The following is an 18,551-nucleotide window of genomic DNA, read 5'->3' on the forward strand; positions in this document are numbered from 1 at the left end:
CCCTTTTATACCCGGTCTTCCGCGTCCAACCGTGACAATCCGTTCAAGGGCCTCGAGGAGACGCTCATGGCTCGGCTCCAACCGCCGCCAACCGCCAGTGGCGAGTGCGCCAGACCACGTGTGCGGACACCGGGAAGGTCACATGACCGGGCACGTGGCGGGAGTGGGTGGGGCACGCACAGAGCTGGATCCCGCGCTACTTGAGGCCGCGTGGGGCATGACGGGACACGTGGTGCACCACGGGACACGTGGCAGGGGCACGGGGAGCGTGACGCAGCTTGCGGCGAGGATGTGCAGGTGCTGAGGATCAGCCGCTGGGTACGTGATGGTGGAGCTGCGGACACGTGGCCGGCGGGACACGCTGCAGAGGACAAGGCTTCAGACGCGGGGTGGGGGTGGGGGCTGCTGAAATGGTCAGGGCCATGGATGTGGGTGATTCCAACCCTCCCTCCCTCTCCTTCAGGCTCCGGATACATAGGAGGCGGACAGCACTTTAAAGTCAATCTGCCCCGTTCCTGCAGAAGCAAGGTGATGCTGGGCCTGCCCCTGGCCATCAGCAAGTCTGCTACACCTGTGTGCTCCTGGTACAAAGGGAGAATGGCCCGAGATCCTACCCGCTCCAACCTGTTCCTTACTTCCTCCCACTCTTGGCAAGTTGAGGACTGGGCACCACTGGGCATCCCATCTCTCCTGCACCCATCTTGCCTTGACCACAGGATCATTTCATTTCACTTAGGTGTGTCCCTAAATCCCCCACCTAAAAACAGGCTTCTCTTTGTTCCAAATCTCCCTCCTGCTACAGGTGGTCTCATTCCTCCTCTTCCTGGGAAAAACTTCTCAAAAGGGTTGCTACAAAGGCTTTCTCAACTATCCTGTCTCCACCTCCTTACTCTTCATTTTCTTTTCCACTCCAGTACCACTTTCCCGCGGTTCAGGCCACCATTCACTTTTGTTGTTGCCAAATCCATTAGACCCCTCTTTGTCCTCTAGTTACTGGACTCTCGGCAGCATTTGATGAAGCTGACCTGACCTTTAACTGCCTGTTTTCTTTTGGCTTCTGTATTTAGTTTTTTTTTTGGGGGTTTTGCCTCTTGTAACAAATGACCACAAAAGGAACTGTTTTAAGCAATACATTTATTATCTCACAAGTCTGGTGGTAGAAGTCTTAACACCAGTCTTGCTGGGCTAAGATGGAGGCATCAGCCTCACTCAAGGCTTTGGGAAAGAATCCACTTTAAAGCCCGTTCAGATCATTGGCTAATCCAGGTCCTTGAAACTCTTGGCTCGAGGTCCCTGTGTCCTTGTTGTCAGCCAACAGTGACCCTTACCTTTTAGAGGCTACTCTGTGGTCCTTGCACGTGGGCCCCTATACATCTCAGAGTCAGCAACAGCTTGCTGATTCCTTCTCAGGCTGAGAGGGAATATTACCTGGTTGATGTTTTTATAAGCTGGCCTCCTCTCCTGCTGCATCTCTGACTCCAGCCAGGGCACGTTCTGTGTTAAGGGGCAACATGATTAGATTGGACCCACCGTGATAATTCAGCTCCATGGCTATAATTATTACATCTTCAAAGTCCCTTTTGCCGTCTAAGGAAGCATATTCACAGGTCCTAAGAATTAGGGCATGGACATCCAGTGGGTTTAGCTGGTGGCTCAGATGGTAAAGAATCTGCCTGCAATGCAGGAGACGCAGGTGTGATTCCTAGGTCGGGAAGATCCCCTGGAGGAGGAGATTTGCCTAGAGAATTCCACAGACAGAGGGGCCTGGCGGGCTACTGTCCATGGGGTCGCAAAGAGTTGGGCACGACTGAGCGACTAGCCTGCACACGTGCTTTGGGCAGTCACTGTTCCTGCCACACTGTCCTGGCCACCACACACTCCTGATTTTCCGCCTACCAGCCCAGCTGTCCCTTCTCAGTCGTCTTCCTGTTCCTGATCTCTATAAACAGTAGCAGTCTCAGGGCCCTGTCTATGAACCCCCCGCCCTTCTCAATTCCCAATCCCTGAGAGCCCAACCATTCCCACAGGTTTACGTATGTGATACGCCCAGCCAGCCCATAGCCTCCCCGGGCCCCAGGGCTCCGGGTGTTTGAGTGCAATTGACTTTTCCAGTGGCTCTGAAAGTGTAGTGCTCAGACTAGCAGCAGCGGTGTTGCCTGGGAACTTTTGAAAATTGGGACAAAATTGGGTCCATCCCCGTACTCCTGGGGCTGGGTCGAGAAGCCTCTGTTTTACAAGCCCTCAGGTGATTCTTAGTTCTACTGAAGTCTGCAGACTGCTGGGCTACTCAGTCGCTCCACCTGCTTGTTCTCAGGCATCTGACTCTGGACTCGCCCATCTGCCTTTTTCACCTTGATCTTCTTGGCATCACTGTCCATCCACCCAAGTGCTCAGCCCACTGTGATCCATATCTATACAGTGGCCAGAGTGATCTTTAAAAAATATAAATCAGAGCATATTCCCTTGCTTTAAACCCACCAATAGCTCCCAACGCCCTTGAAATTAAATCCAAACCTTTGCCCTGGTCTACCAGGCCTTCCCTGCCAGCCCCTCTGACCTCATCTTCTGGGGCTCCCTCTGACTTCCTGTGATCCAGCCACCCGAGCCTCCTCTCTGGTGGATCTCGTAAATACGGTTGACCTTTGAACAACAGGGATTTGAATCGCAAGTGTCCAATTATACAGGATACTTTCCAACAGTCAAGGCCATAGCACTGCGCCATCCGTGGTTGGGTGAATCCATGGATGGAGAGGGCCGACTAAAGTGTGTCAGGATTAACCCCATGCTGCTCGAGGGTCAGCTGTACTGAGCTCTTTCCAGCCTCAGGCCCTTTGCACTTGCTACCCGCTTTGCCTGAGATGCATTCTGCCACCCCATCTGCCTCTTTCTTATCACCCCATTTACTTCCTGCAAAGCATTTTATTATATGTTATATATAACGCTGTCCCATTTATTTGTGGCCTACCCCTATGTATTATAAACTCCAAAAGGACAGAAGCTTTGTCTTGTTTTTTCTGTGTTGGATGCTCAGTCATGACTCTTTGCGACCCCATGGAGCCCCTTGGCCTGCCAAGCCCTTTGGTCCATGGGGTTTCCCTGGCAAGAATACTGGAGTGTGTTGCTGTTTCCTTCTCCAGGGGATCTTCCCAACACAGGGATCAAACCCGGATCTCCTGCACTGCAGGCAGATTCTTTACGGTCTGAGCCTCCCAGCGCAGTGCTCAACACAGGAGGTTCTCAATAAATATTTGTTGAATTCAATAAAATTGACTCTCTACCTGTCTATACCAGGCCTTGGTCCAGCTTGTCACTGGAGCCACAGCCCTACCTCTCCTGCAGGCATGAGTGCTTAGACTTGCCGTGGTGGTGGCATGTTGGGCCAAAGATCCTTGTTTCTTAACACCCACCTCTGTCTTTTCCATTCAGTGATTTCCCTCCACACTCCTGTGAAATGCATAATATGGTATAACCAAAATATTTATTGACTGTATAACAAATATTTAGAAAATATTTATCTTTCTAAACCATTGAAATACTTTTTAGTGTATTTTTTATTGAAGGATAATTGCGTTACAAAATTTTGTTGTTTTCTGTCAAACCTCAACATGAGCCATAGGTGTCAAGCCATACGTTGATACAGAGCCCCTGTTTGAGTTTCCTGAGCCATATAGCAAATTCCCGTTGGCTATCTATTTTACACAGGGTAATGTAAGTTTCCATGTTACTCTCTCCATCCATCTCACCCTCTCCTCCCCTCTCCCCAAGTCCGTAAGTCTATTCTCTATGTCTATTTCTTCACTGCTGCCCTGTAAGTAAATTCTTCAGTACCATTTTTCTAGATCTGTATATGTGTGATAGAATATGATATTTATCTTTCTCTTTCTGACTGACTTCACTCTGTATAATAGGTTCCAGGTTCATCACCTCATTACAACTGACTAAAAGGCATTCCCTTTTATGGCTGAGTAACATTCCATCGTGTATTTGTACCACAACTTCTTTATCCATTATCTGTTGCTGGACATCTAGGTTGCTTCCATGTTCTAGCTGTTGTAAATAGTGCTGCAGTGAACAATGGGTTACATGTGTCTTTTTCAATTTTGGTTTCCTCGGGATATATGCCTGGGAGTGGGATTGCTGGGTCATATGGTGGTTTTATCCCTAGTTTCTTAAGGAATCTCCATACTGTCTTTCATAGTGGCGGTATCCGTTTACATTCCCACCAACAGTGCAAGAGTGTTCCCTTTTCTCCACACCCCCTCCAGCATTTATTGTTTGTAGACTTTTTGATGGCCATTCTGACCAGCTTCCCTGGTGGCTTAGACAGTAAAGTGTCTGTCTGCAATGTGGGAGACCCGGGTTCAATTCCTGGGTTGGGAAGACCCCCGGAGAAGGAAATGGCCACCCACTCTGGTACTCTTGCCTGGAAAAGTCCATGGACTGAGGAGCTTGGTAGGCTGCAGTCCATGGGATCACAAAGAGTTGGACACGACGCAGAGTTGGAGCGACTTCACTTTATCAACTTTATTCTGACTGGTGTGAGGTGATAACTCATGATAGTTTTGATTTGCATTTCTATAATAATGAGTGATGTTGAGCATCTTTTCATGTGTTTGTTAGCCATCTGTATGTCTTTGGAGAAAAGTCTGTTTAGGCCTTTTACCCACTTTTTGATTGGGTGGTTTGTTTTTCTGGTCTTGAGTTGTATGAGCTGCTTGTATATTTTGGAAATTAATCCTTTGTCAGTTGTTTCATTTGCTATTATTTTCTCCCATTCTGAGGGTTGTCTTTTCACCTTGCTTATAGTTTCCTTTGCTGTGCAAAAGCTTTTAAGTTTAATCAGGTCCTACTTGTTTACTTTTGTTTTATTTCTGTTACTCTAGGAGGTGGGTCATAGAGGATCTTGCTTTGATTTATGTTGAGTGTTCTGCCTATGTTTTTGTCTAAGAGTTTCATAGTTTCTGGTCTTACATTTTGGTCTTTAATCCATTTGAGTTTATCTTTGTGTTAAACCATTGAAAGATTTTAATAAAAATGTATTAAAATGTATTTAATAAAAATAAAAAAACTTAATAATAATTCAATATGTTGACTAAAAACTTGGACACAAAATAATATATAGGTAATTCTGTTTATTTGAAATTCAAAACCAGTCGGGGATTTTCCTGGTGGTCCAGGGGCTAAGGCTCTGAGTTCCCAATACAGGGGGCCCAGGTTTGATCCCTAGTCAGGGAACTAGAAACCACATGCCATAACTAAGACCCAGCATAGACAAAAAAAAAAAAAGGAAACCAGGCCACATTAATCTATGATGATATGAGTCAGATTAGCGGCTCCCTTTGTTAGGGGTTCTGACTCAGGGACATGTGATAAAGACTCTGGGTGCTAGAAATGTTCTGTAGCTTGATATTTTTTTTAAAATTATTTATCAGTTTATTATAAAGGATGTGAATAAACAGCCAGATGAAGAGGTACATAGGGTGAGATCCGGAAGAGTCCAGAGCACAGGTCCTTGGGTTCCCATGGAACCGAGGTGCAGCACCCTCCCGGCACGTGGGTACGGTCACCAACCCAGAAGCTTCTCTGTATCTTTGTCTTTTAATTAATTACTTTGGTTTACTTTTTTGGTTGTTCTGGGTCTTCGTTGCTTCGCATGGGCTCCTCTTCCTCGTGGTGCCCAGGTCTCTTGCCGTGGTGGCTTCTCTTGTGTGGACGGAGCACGGGCGCCAGAGTGTGCGGATTCAGTAGTTGTGGGGCGTGGGCTTAGCTGCTCTGTGGCCCGTGGATCTTCCCGGCCCAGGGTTCGAACCCATGTCCCCTGCATTGGCTGGCAGACTCCTATCCACTGTAGCACCAGGGAAGTCCGGTCCTCTGTATCTTGCCCTTGAGAGTGCATGCACGTGTGTGAATTGTACCTCAAGCGTATGGTTAACGTTTGTGCACTTTATAGAAGGTAGACATCAATTTTAAAATCTAGGGAAGCAAGAACATCTTCAGAATTCTAAAGAGAGAGAGGAAGAGATGCAGATTGAGAGAGAATTGTGTCAAAGCACGAGTCTACTCCCTTTTGGGGTCTGAGAGGTGTGAGCAGGTACCCGGTCCCTCTGTCTCTGACCCTCCCCCAGGCCTGGCCAAGGTGAGTACCTGAGTGCCGCCGTTATCAGAGCTGGCAGAGCAGAGGCTCCTCCCTAGTCCCGTGATGTGGCCCAGCCTCCACCTGATTCTCAGCGACCTTGAGGGCACAGGGGTGGAGGGGGGTGTCGTTTCTGGCAAAGGGGAGGAGCAAAGGGGCAGAGACTAGGTAGAACAGGTGTCCGGCCACAATCCCAGGTCTCTGCCCCTGCCGTCCCATCCTGGGGAGAAGAGAAGGCCGAGCAGATTGAGTCCGTGTTGCTGGTGTGAGGCCCCTCTGGAGGGCTTGGAGGATCCTGAGAGGCCAGTGCAGGGGTTCTCCCTGGGGCCACTGCAGACTTCTGGTGAGATGCTTTTCAGTCCCAATTGGCTTTTACAGGGGAGCAGGGTGGGAGCCTAGGAGACAGCTCCAAGGTCCCAGCTCCTGGACAGTATTGTTCTAAGACAGAACTATGTTTCTGAATGGCCCGGGGGGTGTCTCTTGTAAGCATAGATTTCTGGGGCTCATTGGAGATATGTGATGGCGTGACTCAGGAATTCTGTTGTAACTGCTTCCACCAGCTTCTCGCCAGTTTGAGAACTGATCTAAAGACTGGGAAAGACCTTGGCTTGTTTCTGCTGCCCAGTTCTAGGTCAGGACACCCGCTGGGTTGGAGCTTGCATTGTTAATGTCACTTCAGGTGACCCTGCAGGTGGCCCCTTTCACGTTTACCTCCAAATCTGAGTTTAAAATGTAGGCACCTGGACCTCCAAGTGACTGCTCTTTTCATTTAAGCCCTTTGATTTAAAGATGGGAAAACAGACCCAAGGTCATCGTGGGGCAGGGCTGGAATCGAAGGCTGGCGTCCTTAGCAGCCTCTCCTTTCAGGGCCCTTGGGGCTGGGGGCCGAAGGAGTGGAGGGGGCCGGCTCCAGGGAGGCTGCCCTGGGCCCCCGCGGGCGCCGTGGATGGCGTGGCAGGTGAGTGTGCCCGAGCTGGAGGACCGCCTGCAGTGCCCCATGTGCCTGGAGGTCTTCAAGGAGCCCCTGATGCTGCAGTGCGGCCACTCCTACTGCAAAGGCTGCCTGGCGTCCCTGTCGCGCCACCTGGCCGCAGAGCTGCGCTGCCCCGAGTGCCGGCGGGAGGTGGACTACAGCAGCTCCCCACCCAACGTCTCCCTGGCGAAGGTGATCGAAGCCCTGCAGCTCCCAGGGGACCCGGAGCCCCAGCTGTGCACGCACCACCGGAACCCGCTCAGCCTCTTCTGCGAGAAGGACCAGGAGCTCATCTGCGGCCTCTGCGGCCTGCTGGGTGCCCACCAGCACCACCGGGTTACGCCCGTGCCCACCGTCTACAGCCGCATGAAGGTGGGCAGCGAGGCTGCTGGGGGCAGCAGGCGGGCCGGGGGCGGGGCCGCCCTGGGGGACGGAGAGTGCCCTGCATCTCGAACTACTGCCCTCCACCTCCAGTTTTATTTTCCGTTAGATTCCTGAGCCCTCCAGGGACTTCACCCTGAGGCAGGTGAGGGCAGGGACTTGGTTTCATCCCCTGGGATGTTTCCGCACCTAGAACTGTGCTGGGCAGGTCGTAAATGCCCAAAATGTCTTTGTGGAATCAATGGATTCCTACCCTCATGGACCTTTGCCTCAGAACTAGCAGATGGCCTTTTTAAGATGAATAATAATAATGATATCATCTTAAGTTCGTCTGTTTATCTAAGGTTTATGAAGAGTGGGGTTATTGTTGTATTTATAAATGAGGAAACAGGCTCAGAGAACGCATGAGGATCTTAGTCAAGGTCATACAGTTTGTCAGTGGCAGAGCTAGGATTCAAACCAAGGCCAGTTTTTCATTCCCCAGACAACCGATCAAGGAAGGGCAGGAAGGGCTGTTGGAGGTAAATTGTCATAGGGAACCTGGCCTGGAGCTTAGCAGTAGGGACAGGGGGAGTAAGGACCAGGAATGACAAAGTTCAAGAGATGAGGGAAGTGCAGCAGCGTGTGTAGGCAGAGGGCCCCCTGGAAGCTGCTCCCGGGATTTCCTGGCCAAGTGCTCTGGGCAGCCTTTCTTTGCCCCTCCGACCCTGGGAGAGGAGGGAAAGGAGCTCTAGCATGTGCCCCGGGCGGCACTGGTGTCCATGGTACAGCAGTGGGCAAGGAGCTCACTGCGCCAGCCCTCACAGTCTGGGGGTCTGACACCATCCCGAGTGTCAGGTGCTGCTGTTGAGGTCCAATACAGGCAAAGGTGAGCCCAGCTGGAACATGGCTCTTGCATGGTCTTGGGTGATCAGGAAGGCTTCCTGGAGGAAGTGGACTGCCAAGCTGAGACTTGAACCCTCAGGAGGACTGGAAAGGAAGGGGAGGAAAAGCATTCTGAGTATACAAAGAGCATGGGCAGAAGACCAAGGAGCAAATGGCATGGCACATTTGAGGAATCAGACATTATTCCATTCAGCTCAAGGGACAGTGAGGTGGGAGTGAGGGGAGGCAAGCAGGGGCCAGCTCATGAAACGGCCTGTGTCACATGAGAAGGAATCTGGGGTTCATTCAGACGACCGGTGTCGGAAGTGTTTAAACAGTCGTGATGTGGCCCCGTCTCTCTGCCCGAGTGTAGACTGGAGGGTGAGGCTGGGAATAAGAGATCGGGGGTGACCTACATGCAGGTGGTCTTTGCAGTCCAAGGTGCAGAGAAGACTGACCAGCTGAGTCTGGGTGATGGGGAAGATGCTGAGAATGCCCACCAGGGGCTTTGGGGCTTAAGATTTGGGTAGAGAACCCCGAAGGGGACAGAAAGAATCCGCAGAGGACTCGGGGGCACTGGCTGCATGCGGTCTTCTGGAAACTGGAGGAACAGAGCATTTTGACAAGGTAGAAGTCACTTGTGTGAAATGTCAGCTCAGGATTGAAAGAACCAGTCAGATTCTGCAGTAAGGGTCGGTTACCTTGGCAAGAGTAGTTGTAGGGGGCTGTGAAAGGTGGAAGCAAAATTGCAGTGCAGTGCAACCGAGTCCAGCTTTACGAGCAGAGGGCTGCCCGGCAGAAAAGGAGACTGCTGGGAGCTTGTCATCTCTGGCTCGGAGCTGGGGGGGCTTGGACCCTAGTTTTTGGATGTCGGTTTTTGTGATTTCAAGATTCTGTGATGCAACTAAATTCAGTTCCTTTATCAGATCTTAAAAAAAAATTTTTTTTTTGACATGGACCATTTTTAAAGTCTTTATTGAATCTGTTACAATATTGCTTCTGTTTTATGTTTTGGTTTTTCGGCCATGAGGCATGTGGGATCTTAGCGCCCAGACCAGAACCCGCACCGCCTGCATTGGAAGGTGCAGTCTTAATCACTGGACAGCCAGGGAGGTCCCCTCAGATCTCTTTCGTGCATTCCCGTTTTCTCCTGTGGATTGAGATCTTGAGATACTTTATTTGTGCAATCTGTTTCCACTCACAGTGGCCCAGTTGATGAGAAAGAACTCGTCCCATCTCTCTCTGCCTTGGGAGGGTTACTATTGCTGTGCCCTTCTCCTATGAGCTCGGCTGTCTTGTTATGGAGAGCAAGGACTCTGTTCATTCATCTGCATGCTGGTTTTATTTTTTTCTCAGTTCCCTTCTGGAAAGGCTCTTGCAGCCGACTTCTACTTGCGCACCATCTAAGCTGAATACTCTGCACGGTCCATGGGCACAGAGCACCTGGGCTCCCGTCAAGACATGCAGCCAGATGGTGGTCTAGGTGGTTCTGGTGGACCCCTAAAGTTAGGCTGGATGTGGGGCCAGGGCAGCCCAGAGGAAGTGAGTTTATTGCAGCCTGGAGGCCCTAAATCCAGGCTGGGCCCAAGGCTGCCGGAGATGGATTCAGGTCTTCACAGGCAGTGAGGGGTCACCAGGTGTAACCCGGGCCACTGCATACACTGTTGACTTCACTTGGGGCCAGCCTTTTTGTGATAACTCTTGATCAAATGCTCACTAATTCTGGACCTGCTGGTGCCCAGCAGGCTTACCAGGTGGGTACCCTACAGGCAGCATTCTATGCAAGGAGTGTTGACCTCAGATTGACAGTTGCCCTGCATGGATGTTGTGTGGTGACTTCTGGTGGCTATAACCATGTTTAGCGTCTCTGTCAATGTCACAGAAAGGGATGACGAGGAGACCCTCCTCTGTCTGGGCAGTTGCTGCCGTCAGTTTGCGGTATTCTTGAGTAGTCTTACCTGTTTAGGGGTCGAGGGTATCCAGGTAGCTCCCTGGTTCCACTGGGAGTGCTTGTGTTCATGGGGCTGCCCCCTACCCTGGCCGCAGGGGCTGGGAGAGTGAAGGGGTCGTGGCTCACGGGCCCATGGCCCGTTTGCCTCCAGGAGGAGCTAGCAGCCCTCATCTCCAACCTGAAGCAGGAGCAGACGAAGGTAGATGAGCAAATCGCCAAACTGGTGAACAACAGGACTCGGATTGTGGTGAGTACCCCTGCCCTCGGCGACCCCCGCCCAGGGCCAGCCACCTCCCCTTTCCTGCAGAGCCCAGCTCCGATTTGCCCTTTACAGGAACCCACGCCTTCCCTATAAAGCCAGAATTTCAAAGCATTCCAGGCGGGGTGGGAAAAAGTGCACAGGCTCCTGGGGGAATTCACCACAGTCGTCAGGGCTATTTCCAAGTTGGCTTGTGTCCTCCACGTCCTTGGGACCGAGATAACTCAGGGCCCAAGTCCCGGAGGTAAACAGCTTAACGCGTGGGCATGACTGCCCGGCCCCTGCCACCTGTGTCTGTCTGACCTTGACAGCCTGTTCGATGCCCTCCTGGTACCTTCAGAGTGCAGGCACAGAGAGGCTGCAGCCCTCAGGGGCTGGCCGCCGTTCCTAAATGAGGGGCCCTTGGGGCTGAGAGGGTGTGGAGCCCCGGCCTTACAGGTAATCATGAAACAGAAGCAGGAGACCAGTGTCCTTGAAAGTCAGCTCAGTGAATCTTCCTCACCCCGGGGAGGGAGACAGCATCACTGCATCTGATGGACGAGGAGTCGCTGCACTGAACTGGGCGCCGGGGGCCCAGCCTCTCCCCTGCCACTGCTGCCCTCCCCCCCGGGGCTGCATCCAGGCGTGAACACCCCGGCAGGAGTCAGCCCTCCGACTCGGGGATGAGGACCGAGAATGCTCGGAAGGGCCCAGGAAGGCCTGAGCTGCCAGGATGTGGGGATGCGGAAGTCAGCCTCGGCTCCTGCTTTGATCAGCCTCTCCCTGTCCCAGAATGAGTCCGATGTCTTCAGCTGGGTGATCCGCCGTGAGTTCCAGGAGCTCCACCACCTGGTGGACGAGGAGAAGGCCCGCTGCCTGGAGGGGGTGGAGGGCCACACCCGCGGCCTCGTAGCCTCCCTGGACATGCAGCTGGAGCAGGCCCGGGGTGCCCGGGAGCGGCTGGTCCAGGCCACAGGTGTGCTGGAGCAGTTCGGCAGCGAGAGTCACCACGAGTTCATCCGGGTGAGCGGACGAGGCCCCCGTGTCCCCAAGAGCCTCCCCCTTCCTAACGACTTCTGCATGGCCTCCTCGGTGCCCTAACCCACCTCCCTCTTGTCTTCCAGAAGTACCACACCGTGGCCTCCAGGTATTCCCCTTGCACTTCCGGAGCCGTAGGAGTGTCTCCCTGTTTTTGTTTGTTTGTTTGTTTCCAATTTCCCTTAGTTTAAGGACAACTGGGTAAGAAGCATTGGCTTAAGTGAACGGCTAGAGGATCTGATTGGCTGAGTTTGGTTTCCACTCTGGCTGGAGCTGGGGGCGGGGTTCCCCTGATTCAGAGTCGAGCTCTTCAAGCAGCTCATCAGAGCCACCTGGAGGACTCTTTAACCATAGATCCCTGGACCCCCGTCATCAGTTCTGAGTCAGCAGATCTAGGGTGGGAGCCAAGAAAACTTGCATTTCTGACAAGGCCCAGGTGATGTGATGCTGCTGACCCCACACCTGCCCTTGGAGAGCTACTGATGCGGAGTGTTTCCGGGATGGAGGCAGGGCCCCAGAGAGCGGCTGGTGGGGGGACATGATGGGCCTCTCAAGTGCACGGTCTTCTGAGCGGGGACTCGGCTGGATGGACCTGCACGTGGGTGACAAGGCTGGGGTACTTGGGTGAGCAGCTCCGTCATCACTGTGAACCTTTGACTTCAGACCAGAGCTCCAGCAGGCCCGACTCTCGGAAGGTGCCTTCAGCCCCATCTCCTTCAAGCCAGGCCTGCACCAGGCTGACATCAAGCTGACGGTGTGGAAAAGGCTTTTCCGAAAGGTTCTGCCAGGTGAGCACCCCCCCTGCCCCGCCCCACTCCGCCCCAGCTGCCCTGCTGCTGCTAAGTCGCTTCAGTCGTGTCCGACTCTGTGTGACCCCATAGACGGCAGCCCACCAGGCTCCCCCGTCCCTGGGATTCTCCAGGCAAGAACACTGGAGTGGGTGGCCATTTCCTTCTCCAATGCATGAAAGTGAAAAGTAAAAGTGAAGCCGCTCAGTCGTGTCCTGCTGCTCCCCAAACCTTTCACTGTATGAGGCTAGGGCAGCTGACAGTGAGGGTGCAGGGCTGGGCTTCTGCCAGCAGGGGGTGCTCAAGCTCACCTCCATCTCTAAGTGGTGACTGGGTGAGTGGTGTAATTTGAGACTTGTGTTTCCTATTTATTTATTTAATTTGGCTGTTCTGGGTCTTAGTTGCAGCTTGTGGAATCTTTGAGCTGAAGCCTGTGAGATCTAGTTCTCTGACTGGGGGCGAACCCCTCCCCTCACCCCCTGCATTGGGAGCTCAGAGCCTTAACCACTGGACTGGCAGAGAAGTCCCTGAGCCTCAGTTTCCTCATCTATAGTCCCTGAACCTTAGTTTCTTTGTCTGTAAGGAGATCACCTTGCTGGGCTGTGTATTCCAAATAGATGTGTGCGATTTGTGTGCTCAGTCATGTCCGACTCTTTGCAACCGCATGGACTGTAACCTGCCAGACTCCTCTGTCCATGGGATTCTCCAGGCAAGAATACTGGAGTGGGTTGCCATTTCTTACTCCAGAGGATCTTCCTGACCCATGGATCAAACCTAGGTCTCCTGCACTGGCAGGCGAATTCCTTACCACCTTGCCACCTGGGAGGGTGTGTGTAGTTTAATGCTTAATAAATGGCAGCTGCTGCTTTGCCAAAAAATAACTCAGACATTTAACTCCTTCATTACTAGCATATGAGGGAAAACAGTCAGTAGACTGATTTCACCCAGCAAAGACGAAAACAGGATCGCTATAAGAGAAGGAGAAGGGGGACTTCCCTGGTGGTCCAGCGGTTAAGACTGTTCTCCCAATGTAGGAGGCCCGGGTTCAATCCCTGGTCAGGGAACGAGATCTCAGGTGCCACAACACCCAGGGAAGCCAAATAAATATATTTTAAGAAAAGGGAAGAAAGGGGAGAGAAGAAAGACCTGCAGATAATCTCTGAACCATGAACGTTGTTTGCACATTTTGGATAGAGACTGGTCAGTGACAGCGCGCACAGAGGTCACGTGGGATAGTGCAGTCCTTGACTGCACTGCTGGCATACCCACGGAAGCCACTGCAGTTGTTAGAATCTCCAGAAGACCTGGGGAGCGGAGCTGAGGCACCCACGTAACAGGCCGTCTCCCAGGTCCTTCCATCGGCACCTCTGCCTTAGGCAGGCCACCCTCACCATGTTCCTGGCCGGAACGCCTGGGCTCACAGTGGCCCATTCTCCACCCTTCAGGCATCACTCGCTGCTTCAGAGAATCGGGGTTGCCTGCTCCGGCCCTACCCTTTCCAGGCCCTGTTGATACAGGGATGAGGGACTTGGTTCTTCCAAGAAGCTCAGGGCTTCCCACCGGCCTCCCTTGGGCAGGGCCGGCTGCCTTGAACACATCTCCCCCCTCTCTCTCCCCCAGCCCCAGAGTCCCTCAAGCTGGATCCGGCCACGGCCCACCCGCTCCTGGAGCTCTCCAAGGGCAACACGGTGGTGCAGTGTGGGCTCCTGGCCCAGCGGCGCGCCAGCCAGCCCGAACGCTTCGATTACAGCACATGTGTCCTGGCCAGCAGGGGCTTCTCCTGCGGCCGCCACTACTGGGAGGTGGTGGTGGGCAGCAAGAGCGACTGGCGCCTGGGGGTCATCAAGGGCACAGCCAGCCGCAAGGGCAAGCTGAGCAAGTCCCCGGAGCACGGCGTGTGGCTCATCGGCCTGAAGGAGGGCCGAGTGTACGAGGCCTTCAGCTGCCCCCGGGTGCCCCTGCCCGTGCCGGGCCACCCCCACCGCATAGGCATCTACCTGCACTATGAGCAGGGGGAGCTCACCTTCTTTGACGCCGACCGCCCCAATGACCTGCGGCCACTCTACTCGTTCCAGGCCGACTTCCAGGGCAAGCTGTACCCCATCCTGGACGTGTGCTGGCACGACAGGGGCAGCAACTCCCTACCCATGGTGCTGCCGCCACCCGGCGGGCCCGGCCTCCTCTCCGCACTGCAGCCCACCAAGCTGTAGGGCTGCCTTTCCGCTTGGCGTGGGGGCTTGAGGGGTCCTGCTGACTCCAGTGAGCGAAGGCGATGACTTCCTCTTTTGGGGAGGTCTTTGCCTGGGTGCCCCTAGAAACATTTATTGTTGGGAGAATAACTGATAGCCAGGGGCATGTTTATTAACCTCTATCTGGGCTATTAACCTGCTTATTAACCAGCAGAGCCAGGCCTTGGGGTCCAAGGATCAAGCTGGGCTTGCCTTGTTGCACACAGGCTCAGTTACTTCAGTCATGTCCAACTCTTTGCGACCCTGTGGACTGTAGCCTGGCAGGCTCCTCTGTCCATGGGGATTCTCCAGGCAAGAATACTGGCGTGGGTTGCCATGCCCTCCTCGAGATCTTCCCGACCCAGGGATCAAACCCACGTCTCACATCTGCACTGGCGGGCCGGTTCTTTACCACTTGTGCCACCTGGGAAGAGCAGGCTTCCCTTAGCCCCTCCTAACCATAATCACACTTCCCCCTGAGGGTGGAAACACTCCCACACATAATTCCCCCATCACTGTGAACTTTAAGGATAATAAAACAGACGTTATTTCTCTCTTGTCAAATGATTTGCAGTGATCAGTTGCTGCACGTGCTCACTGCTTTATGCTCGGGTCTTTAAAAGCAGCTCCAGCCTCTGGTAGGGCCACATCTCACAGCCATGAGCCCTTTGATTTCCACACCATCCTTTCTGGCGTGGGCAACAAGGCCTACGTGAGCTGCTGCCTTTGGCTAATCTTCCCCCTGCCATCTGTGTAAGTCATAATCAAAGGCGGCTGCTTGTCTCTCTTTGAAAATTTTGAAAATTTGCGTGTTAATCTTTTTGGCCATGCTGGGTCTTCATTGCTGTGCGCATGCTTTCTCTAGGTGCGATGGGCAGGCTTCTCACCGCGGTGGCTTCTCTTGTGGAGCACGGGTTCTAGGTGCACGGGCTCAGTAGTTGGGGTTCCTGGGCTCTACAGCACAGGCTCAGGAGTTGTGGGTGCACAGGCTTTGTTGCTTCATGGCATGTGGAATCTTTCAGATCAGGGATCCAACCTTGTGCCCTGGACTGGCAGGTAGATGAACCACTGGACCCTCAGGGAAGTCCTGCTTGTTGTCTCTGGATCACCTGCATCTGTTGGGCCTTGGCCTTGGTTGCTGCATGCTTGACGCTTTCCAGACTTGGTCTTTGGTTGTGTAGCTCTTCCTTCAGTTTCATGATGCTACCTCTGCTCTCCATCCTGCGTGGCCCAGGGGGCTGGCCTCGCTGGAATGCACATCCTTCTGGCTTCCTGTTGGGTTCAGCTGATGGGAGAGGCTGGCAGGAGATCCCAGGGCAGGAGAAGGGAGTTGGAGGTGCTTATTTTCTTGCTTTTCTGCCTGCTGGGCTATGCATTGCAGGGTCCCCCCTCTTTGCGATTCTTCCTATATTCCTGGTGGTGAACAGCTCTGTCGCCAGCCGTGAGTTCTGCACCATCACCCATCAACCTCCTCACCTCTGACTGTTCTTTTTAGAGAACAGTGCTGTTCCTTTCTTTAAACTCTCCTCAGCGACTCCCTTGTGTGTACCACCCTGCCTACAGCCAGACCATGATGGACATGATGGCATACTTCTGCACCCATTTAATAAATCCTCTCTTTCAATTGGCTAACCAGAGTAAGTGTTTGTGCTTGCAACAGAAGGATCTTAACTGATGCACATCTAATATGCAAGAGACAGAGGAAATAATAGCTAATTCTTCATGTGGAATTGGCATTTAAACTGAAAGAAGTGGAACACTGGCAGAAAAGAGCCTGCAGGGATCTAGGTTCAGAAGGGGTGATGCTGCAGTGGGGGCAGCTCCCTGGTAGTCCAGTGGTTAAGACTCTGCCTTCAGTACAGGGTGCGAGGGTTTGATCCCTGGTCTGGGAAATAAGATCCCACACGCCGTGAAGTGCAGCCAGCAAAACAAAATGGGATGCTGCAGCTGGGATTGGAGATGAGCGTAAGGGTTGGTTGGGGTGGAGGGTGTGCATCTGTGCTACTTGATGTTAACTTTGTCCTGTACGAACAACAGTGTGGAAGTGGGTGAGTCTGCCCCAGGGGAGGAAATATCAGACTGATGGAAAGGAGGTCAGAGAATGGAACACCAGAACCTAGGGAGCAACTTAGGCAGGGTGGCCAAGGAAACTTAGACCTTGGCAGAGGAAGGGAGGGAATGCCAGCAGAGGAGGTCATGGAAGCCAAAGCTTTCCAACAAAGAAGGTGTGTTCAGCAGTGTCCTGAAAGCCCAGATTCGGATTCTGCACACCCACTGCAGAGGGTACGGGTTGGAGCCCTGGTCAGGGAACTCCGATCCCACACGCGGTGCAGCAGTCAGTGGATTTAAGTGTGAAATGATGAAGCATAGATGATTTCTATACTGTACAGATGTGAAGTGGGTTTCAAGTGTGACATCAAGGGCAGAAACCATAAAGGTAAATACTTTTAAAATGAGAACTTCATGGTGTCCAAAACAATTATAAACCACATTAAAAAAAACTGGAAAAATGGCAAAACCTAAGATAAGAGGTATATATTGCTAATATATAAAGGCCATGGAAAAAGCAAGAGAGTTCCAGAAAAAACATCTATTTCTGCTTTATTGACTATGCCAAAGCCTTTGACTGTGTGTATCACAATAAAGTGTGGAAAATTCTGGAAGAGATGGGAATACCAGACCACATGACCTGCCTCTTGAGAAACCTATATGTAGGTCAGGAAGCAACAGTTAGAACTGGACATGGAACAACAGACTGGTTTCAAATAGGAAAAGGAGTACATCAAGGCTGTATATTGTCACCCTGCTTATTTAACTTCTATGCAGAGTACATCATGAAAAACGCTGGACTGGAAGAAGCACAAGCTGGAATCAAGATTGCCGGGAGAAATATCAATAATGTCAGATATGCAGATAACACCACCCTTATGGCAGAATGTGAAGAGGAACTAAAAAGCCTCTTGATGAACGTGAAAGAGGAGAGTTAAAAAGTTGGCTTAAAGCTCTACATTCAGAAAACGAAGATCATGGCATCGGGTCCCATCACTCCATGGCAAATAGATGGGGAAACAGTGGAAACTGTCAGACTTTATTTTGGGGGGCTCCCAAAATCACTGCAGATGGTGACTGCAGCCATGAAATTAAAAGACACTTACTCCTTGGAAGGAAAGTTATGACCAACCTAGACAGCATATTAAAAAGCAGAGACATTACTTTGCCAACAAAGGTCCGTCTAGTCAAGGCTATGGTTTTTCCAGTGGTCATGTATGGATGTGAGAGTTAGACTGTGAAGAAAGCTGACTGCTGAAGAATTGATGCTTTTGAACTGTGGTGTTGGAGAAGACTTGGGAGTCCCTTGGACTGCAAGGAGATCAGTCCTGGGTGTTCTTTGGAAGGACTGATGCTAAAGCTGAAACTCCAGTACTTTGGCCACCTCATGCAAAGAGTTGACTCATTGGAAAAGACTCTGATGCTGGGAGGGATTGGGGGCAGGAGGAGAAGGGGACGACAGAGGATGAGATGGCTGGATGGCATCACTGACTCCATGGGCATGAGTCTGAGTGAACTCCAGGAGTTGGTGATGGACAGGGAGGCCTGGCGTGCTGCGATTCATGGGGTCGCAAAGAGTCGGACACGACTGAGCAACTGAACTGAACAGACAGTAGAGCGGTAAGCCAAAGACGTCTACATGTCATAACAGAAGAAATACAAACGACCAATAACGGGAAAATGTTTAACCTCAATCACAGAAATTAAAACATCAATAAAATCTCATTGTTTGCCTGTGATATCGGCAAGGATTGAAAGAAAAACGCAAAGAGCTGCGAAGAAGTGGTCAGCCGGGTTCTCTGCGTCGGCCTCCAGACCCTTACAGGAGTGTGAACTGTCACACGCCCGGGGACCACCTGAATGGGTACGGGGACTTCCGGGTCCGGAACACCCGTGCCCTTTGACCCC

At 52.1% G+C, this 18,551-nt stretch overlaps 1 protein-coding gene across 1 annotated transcript; it reads left to right on the plus strand.

The window, feature by feature from the left end:
• The first annotated feature begins 6,276 nt into the window (after positions 1 to 6,276).
• LOC138428672 (E3 ubiquitin-protein ligase TRIM50) lies at positions 6,277 to 15,158 on the plus strand. Its single transcript, XM_069569412.1, has 7 exons — positions 6,277 to 6,476; positions 7,001 to 7,478; positions 10,454 to 10,549; positions 11,333 to 11,563; positions 11,665 to 11,687; positions 12,242 to 12,366; positions 13,987 to 15,158. The coding sequence occupies exons 2-7, from the start codon at positions 7,080 to 7,082 to the stop codon at positions 14,574 to 14,576; spliced, it is 1,464 nt and encodes a 487-aa protein (XP_069425513.1). The 5' UTR covers positions 6,277 to 6,476; positions 7,001 to 7,079; the 3' UTR covers positions 14,577 to 15,158.
• Positions 15,159 to 18,551: the final 3,393 nt, after the last annotated feature.

Source organism: Ovis canadensis, chromosome 24 (genome assembly GCF_042477335.2).
Source record: "Ovis canadensis isolate MfBH-ARS-UI-01 breed Bighorn chromosome 24, ARS-UI_OviCan_v2, whole genome shotgun sequence".
In the NCBI taxonomy this organism is placed as follows: Eukaryota; Metazoa; Chordata; class Mammalia; order Artiodactyla; family Bovidae; genus Ovis; species Ovis canadensis.